Source organism: Mandrillus leucophaeus, unplaced genomic scaffold (assembly GCF_000951045.1).
Source record: "Mandrillus leucophaeus isolate KB7577 unplaced genomic scaffold, Mleu.le_1.0 Scaffold37, whole genome shotgun sequence".
In the NCBI taxonomy this organism is placed as follows: domain Eukaryota; kingdom Metazoa; phylum Chordata; class Mammalia; order Primates; family Cercopithecidae; genus Mandrillus; species Mandrillus leucophaeus.
In genome coordinates, this window is record NW_012103920.1 from 2,038,582 (window position 1) to 2,045,806 (window position 7,225).

General features: G+C 46.9%; 1 protein-coding gene across 1 annotated transcript in view; it reads right to left on the reverse strand.

Moving 5' to 3' along the window:
• BCO1 (beta-carotene oxygenase 1) overlaps positions 1-6,706 on the reverse strand; it is a 62,945-nt gene extending 56,239 nt beyond the window's left edge. Inside the window, exons 1-2 of the mRNA XM_011990070.1 lie at positions 6,195-6,706; positions 202-330 (exon numbers count right to left, since the gene is read on the reverse strand). Of these exons, the coding sequence (XP_011845460.1) occupies positions 202-330; positions 6,195-6,258 (193 nt within the window). The 5' untranslated portion in view covers positions 6,259-6,706. The remainder of the gene's footprint in view (positions 1-201; positions 331-6,194) is intronic.
• Between the last annotated feature and the right edge of the window lie 519 nt (positions 6,707-7,225).

Below are 7,225 nucleotides of genomic sequence, written 5' to 3' on the forward strand. Positions count from 1 at the left end.
AGAAAAGGGAAGAACATGGATTTTTTTCCTAGAGCCTCCAGGACTGAATGTGGACCGGTGAACACCTTGATTTCAGTTCAGCGAGACCCGATTTAGACTCCTGACCTCCAATCCCTAAAAGAATAAATGTGTGCTGTTTTAAGGCACTGCATTTGGGGTCCTTTGCTGCAGCAGTGGCAGCACACTCCTGGGTGTTCTCACCGTTTCTGATGGTGAAGCTGTGGAGGAGGGCAAGGCCGTCAAACCAATGGTTGTATCTGGACTCCCCCACCGTGTGCATCCCAGGCCCGTTGCGGAGCAGGGTTCCCTGCAGCCATGCTGGAATCTTGCCTGTGAAAAGAGAGAATGTTTAGTTTCCTATTTCCACCTGCAAACCAAAATGCTGGAAGAAATGTTCAAGGAAAGGAATTGGAGACTTGTAGTCCCAGTACCACTCCTTGCATCTGTTCATTTACTCTACAATCGTTTCCAGAAAATGTATAATATGTCGGGCAGATGGAGACACTGTCCCTGTCCTCAAATTGCCCACTGACCATTAAGGAGACAGATGAATAAACAGACACCCAAGATCCACTGTGGTCAAGGCAATGCTGGTTGTGCGTTGGCTCACACCTGTAATCCCTGCACCTTGGGAGGCTGAGATAGGAGTATCACTTGAAGCCAGGAGCTCAAGACTAGCCTAGGCAACAAAGTGAGACACTGTCTCTGCAAAAAATAAAAAATATAGCTCAGAGTTGGATGCGGTGGCTCACGCCTGTAATCCCAGCTCTTTGTGAGGCCTAGGTGGGTGGATCACCTGAGGTCAGGAGTTCAAGACCAGCCTGGCCAACATGATGAAATCCCACCTATACTAAAAATACAAAAAATTAGCTAGTGGTCATGGTGGGTGCCTGTAATCCCAGCTACTCAGGAGGCTGAAGCAGGAGAATCACTTGAACCCGGGAGGCAGAGGTTGCAGCGAGATTGCGCTACTGCACTCCAACCTGGGCAACAAGAGTGAAACCTGTCTCTTATACACATCTAGATGTGTATAAGAGACAGCTCGTGATCCGCCCATCTCGACCTCCCAAAGTGCTGGGATTACAGGTGTGAGCCACCACGCCTGGCCAGCAATTTTTAAAATATTGATTTCATGTTGAACTGATAATATCTTGGATTTGTTGTGTTAAATAAAATATACCATTGAAATAATTTCAACTGTTTCTTTTGACTTTTTCCAATGTTTCTACTAGAAAATTTTAAAGTGCGGGTGTGGCATGGGTTCTCCTTCCAGGGTACAGCCCTGCTCTAGAGACAGGGTGCTGCAGCTGAAGCTGTTGGTGCCTCCACCCAAGTCTCCTCAGAGTTCATCTCTTCCTGCAGGCGGCTTTCTGCCAATGCCTGCAGCTCCCTGCCCGAGTACTTGGTTCTGACTGCGGGTGGGGCAGGCTGTGCCTACAGGCAGGAACAGTGGGAAGCACCTCGGAGAAGTAATGCCCCTGGAAGCTGCTCTCACCCAGTGATGGATGCAGAATTCGGGGACAAATCCCACCGTTGCCTTGCCCTCAGTTGGGAACACAAGAGGCGTGTTTTACACCATGCCCAGGGGATTTAGCTCCAATGGCCTCAGCAGCCAATGGCTCAACAATGCCCCATTTATTGGTTTCCTTCTCTCTTTTTCCCTGAGTTCCTCCTGATGTTTCTTGGGATCACGTGCCAAATAAACCACTTAGCCTTGAATTCTTGCCTCTGGAGGAACCCCGAACAAGAAGATGAAAACCAGGAGGCCGGACACTCTGAGGCATGCCTGTAATCCCAGTGCTTTGGGAGGTGAGGCTGAGGTCAGGAACCCCGCCTACACCAAAAATACAAAAATTAGCCAGGTGTGATGACAGGTGCCTGTAATCCCAACCACTCTGGAGGCCGAGGCAGGAGAATCGCTTAAACGCGTAAGTGGAAGGTCGCAGTGAGCTGAGATCACGCCACTGCACTCCAGCCTGGGTGACAGAGCAAGCCTCCCTCTCATAAATAAACAAATGAATGAACGAATGAATGATCAAGACCAGGAGACGGGCAAGCTGTTTAGTAAGACTGGACCATCATTTTCAAGCAAGAAAATTGTGAGCAATGAAACTGCAGAAATAACAGGGGCCAGGGGACGAAGGTCAACAGGATCACACTAAGGGTCCTGATCTAATCCTCAGAAGAATGGGGCATATTTGATGGTTATAATAGGGAAGGACAGGACCAGATTTTTTCTGCAATTAAAAAAAAAAAATTGAGATAAAACTCATCATTTTAAAGTGTACAGCTCAGGGGGTTCTAGTGAATTCACAATGTTGTGCAACCATCACCTAATTCCAGAACATTCCATCACTCCAAAAAGCCATCCCCCTTATGCATTAGCCATACCTCTTCTCCCCTTACACCCAGCCCCTGGCAGGCACCCATCTATTTTCCTATGGATTTGTCTGTTCTGGATTCCATATAGATCAGCGGTCCCCAAACTTTTTGGCACCAGGGACTGGTTTTGTGGAAGGTAATTTTTCCATGGACAGTGGGGTTGGGGGGGTCAATTCTCATAAGGAGCACACAACCTAGATCCCTCACATGCGTGTTCACAACGGGGTTCACGCTCACGGTAGGGTTTGCACTCCTATGAGCATCTAATGCCACCGATCTGAGAGGAGGCAGAACTCAGGCGGTAATGCTGTGCGGCCCAGTTCCTAACAGGCTACAGACTGATACTGGTCCACGGCTCGAGGGTCGGGGACCCCTGATATAAATGGAATAGGATCTTGGAACTTCGAAGGTTCTCTCTGTCCATGGTGTGGACTGGGAAATCCTCTGAGAAAGGCAGGAAGACCAGAGAGAGGACCCGGGGATTCCACAGGGATGGAGAGAAATGGATGAACAAAGATACATGGAAGACACAGAACTGATGGGCCTCTATTTGATTAAATATGGGGGGATGTGGAGTGGAACACTGAAAAATGACAGCTGAGGCCAGCGCGGTGGCTCACGCCTGTAATCCCAGCATGAGGAGAGGCCAAGGCGGGTGTATCACTTGAGGTCAGGAGTTTGAGACTAGCCTGGCCAACATGGCGAAACCCCGTCTCTACTAAAAATACGAAAATTAGCTGGGCGTGGTGGCGTGCACCTGTAATCCCAACTACTTGGGAGGCTGAGGCAGAAGAATCGCTTGAACCCAAGAGGTGGAGATTGCAGTGAGCCGAGGTTGCGCCATTGCACTCCAGCCTGGGTGACAAGAGTGAAACTCCGTCTCAAAAAAAAAAAAAAGACAGTCAAGTCTCTTGCCTTGGGCACCTACACAATCCTGGCGCCAGACACAGGCACCCAGGGCACAGGAGAGGGGGCAGGCCTGAGACAGAGCAGGGAGAGAGGCATCTGAGAATATAATTAAAACTCTAGATAGGACAAGAAAATTTATGCACATTCACACACCAGCCACTGTGTTCTAGGCGGATTAAACCACTTAATCATTGCAGCAACCCTGTGTGGGAGGTGCCAGGCTACATTCATCAGACAGAAAAGAACACTGAGGCAGGAAATGCTTAAGTTGCCAAAGAGGTCTCAGAACACGCGCGTGCTGGCACAGCCAGTTACAAAGCCAGAACCTTCGCATGTGTTCCCTGCATGATGTGTCAACCCAGGCACAGGTTTTAGCTAGCTGCCTGGCCATGGATGTTACCAACTGATTAGGCTCAACCCAGGCCTGGACGGAGGGTGAGGAGGTCCGTTCTCTGCAGGCTGTCTGGCCTTGGCAAGTCACTGCTCTTCTGCCTCAGTTTCCCATCTGTCAATAGGGAGGCTTGATGTAGAGGAATGGTTCTCCCCCTTGGAATCACCAGAGGGCTTGTGAACACACAGCTTGCTGAGCTCCACCCCCAGAGTGTCTGATGCCATGGGTCTGGGTGGGGCCCAAGGATGTTTATTTCTACCCAGTACCCAGGTGGTGCTTACGCTGCAGGTCTGGGGACACACCTTTGAGAACCGCTGCCGATCTCTGGGGTTCATTCAGCCTCTCATGTTCTAGAATTCGTGTTTTCTAACATTTACAATGATTTCATGCAGTCATTAAACATGAGGTGTAAAGGGTACAAAATATTCATAACATTCCAGGGCAGGGAAAGGTAGGTATCATAGGTGCCTTTTTTTTTTTTTTTTTTTTTGAGACAGAGTCTCACTCTCTCACCCAGGCTAGAGTGCAGTGGCGTGATCTTGGCTCACTGCAAACTCTGCCTCCTGGGTTCAAGCGATTCTTATGCCCAGTCTCCTGAGGAGCTGGGTTTATACATATGCACCACCACGCCTGGCTAATTTTTGTGCTTTTATTTAAAACAAAATTTCACATAAAATACATTGAAAGTAATGGCAAAAACCATGATTATTTTTGCATCAACCAAATAGTAGAGACAGGGTTTCACCAGCTGGGGTGCCTGTTATTTACTTATTTATTTATTTTTATTTATTTTTTTTTTGAGACAGGGTCTCACTCTGTTGCCAAGACCCTAGTGCTGTGGCACTATCTCAGCTCACTGCAACTTCTGCCTCTGGGGTTCAAGCAATTCTCCTGCCTCAGCCTCCTGAGTAGCTGGGACTACAGGTGCGTGCCACTATGCCTGGCTAATTTGTGTATTTTTAGTAGAGAGGGGTTTCGCCATATTAGCCAGGCTGGTCTCAAACTCCTGGTTTCAAGTGATCCACCCTCCTTGGCCTCCCAAAGTACTGGGACTACAGGCATGAGCCACTGCGCCTGGCCTTGGGTGTCCTTTTAAAAAATAAAAAATGCACAGATGAACAGTCAGATTGAGAAAAATAAATTTAACGGTATATATTTGCTTTTCCAAAAACTATTTACAAATATAGTAAAGTTATCTATTGATTCATCTACCTATGTTTTAAAAAGTTAAAGGAAATATACCCAAATATTAAGTGTTTAAGAGATTTGGAAATACAGCTGATTTTATTTCCTTCCATGTTTTCAATTGCACTCCTAATTAATTTATATATAATATACATACAGCTATATATGTATATACAGATTGATAGCTATAGATTGTGCCTTACCTTTGTAACCAGGAAAAAATATACATAAAAGCTATTTTTTTTTCTTTCAAAAGACTCCCAAGGCAATTGCTCAGTTGAAAAGCTTCAATCTGATGTTCTCACAAAAATCACTCACAGTTGTCCTCTCCTTATGAACAACTGAAGTCCATCTAGCAGATGAAAATGTCTGCGGGCCTGAGCTGACTCAGCTGTTCTTAAAACTGAGCGAGTACCACTCTGGGGACCCAGGAGTCCAGAACCAGGAACTGCCCTTTAGAGACCAAACAAGATGGTTCGAGGAAAGTGGCAACCCAAAAGAGGAGGAAAAAGCAAGAGATATAAAAGATGAAGTGAGCCACAGGGCCTCTAAAGGATAGAAAGTCCTACTCCTATAGGCTCTACAGGTGCTGACACCTGTGAGTTCTGACAGACAATCACATCAGACTGCAATCCCCTGCAAGTGCGCGTGGTGGATGTGCACGCGTGGGAGCTCATGCACGCCCCCTAAGCATTTTGAAACTAATTTAGAATGCATACATTTGCACAAATACATCATGCATCTGAGACAGGCAGCAGTTTGCAGATTAATCCCATTGTATGCATACCCACTGGGGCATTCCGACACTTTTTTCCTGGGAACAGTGAGACTGACTCTCCTCCCTTTGGAAACGGAGTTGTAATGTGTAAAAGCACACCATTTTCACAGAAAATGTGTCCCCTCTCTGTACTGTTCTCTGGACTTTCCAAAAGTAATTTACAATTAGTATTACTTACATAATCAGGAAAAACAGTGTCCATCTAAACATAAGGAAGAAGCCAGGTGCAGTGGCTTACCCCTGTAATCCTAGCACTTTTGGAGGCGGAGGGAGGCGGATCACTTGAGGCTAGGAGCCAACATGCTGAAACCCCGTCGCTACTAAAAATACACAGATTAGCCGGGCTTGGTGGTGGGCACTTGTGATCTCAGCTACTCGGGAGGCTGAGGTGGGAGGATGGTTTGAACCCAGGAGGCAGAGGTTGCAGTGCACCGAGACCACCCCACTGGACTCCAGCCTGGGCGACAGAGCAAGACTCCGCCTCAAAAAAAATAATAAACAAAATAAAATAAACAGAAGAAAGAGCCCAGTGTTGATCAGAATGCTCACCTGTCACTTTGGCCCTCACAGGCTCCAGCTGTTCTTTCCTATTCCTGCCAAATATTATATCCATCGTTCAGGGTGCCGAGGGAGACTGATTTTAACAGCAAACAGATGATCCTCTGTGTTCAAAGGAGCTGCTGCTCCCTCCTCCTGCGTTTCCTTCCTGCTCTCCTGCTCCTTCCCTCCTTCACATCTCTGTCTCTCCTGATGCCGTTTCTGCCTTTGCTTTTTCCTTTTTGGCTGGCTGTGACTTCTCCCTCTCCGAGAGCCCAGGATCTCTTTACATTCACAGGAGAAGCTGCGCTGGCGTTATTTATAAGATGTTTGGTTAAAGGTTAATTTCCAAGGCATGTGTCATAGCTAATCTTTAATCCTCTTATTGTACCCTCAGCTTTCCCTCTCCAGTTTCACTTTTGGCTTAACCAAAAAAAATCTTGCTTTGGGCTAGGTTCTAAAAAGCAGAGAGAATTCAGTGCCTCCTGTTATGTTGCCCGACGTAATCCAAGAGCTGGAGATGTTTATGATCAGAACAAGAAGAGAGGCAGTTGGGGCCATCAGAGATGCTGGGCATTAGGAGAGCCGTGAGGTGAGCTCTGTGATCATGCGAATGTCTGGTGTACAGCAGGGAACCCCTTCAGCAGAGACGGGTAAGGTTTTATGTTTTGTTTTGTTTTTAGTAAAGACCCTGATGCTCCCCTCTAATAATCATAAGGAGAGACTTAATTCATTATTTTCTTTTTGGAAGAAGGAGACATAAAATGTTTCATGTACCCATTTAAAAAATAATGAACGGAAACCAAGACTTTTCTCAGAAACTATAAAGAATAGTAAAAAAGATGGGCCAGGAGCGATGGCTCATGCCTGTAATCCCAGCACTTTGGGAGGCCATGGTGGGTGGATCACTTGAGGTCAGGAGTTCGAGACCAGCCTGGCCAACATGGCGAAATCCTGTCTCTACTAAAAATACAAAAATTATCCTGGCATGGTGGTGGACGCCTGCAATCCCAGATGTTCAGGAGGCTGAGGCAGGAGAATCT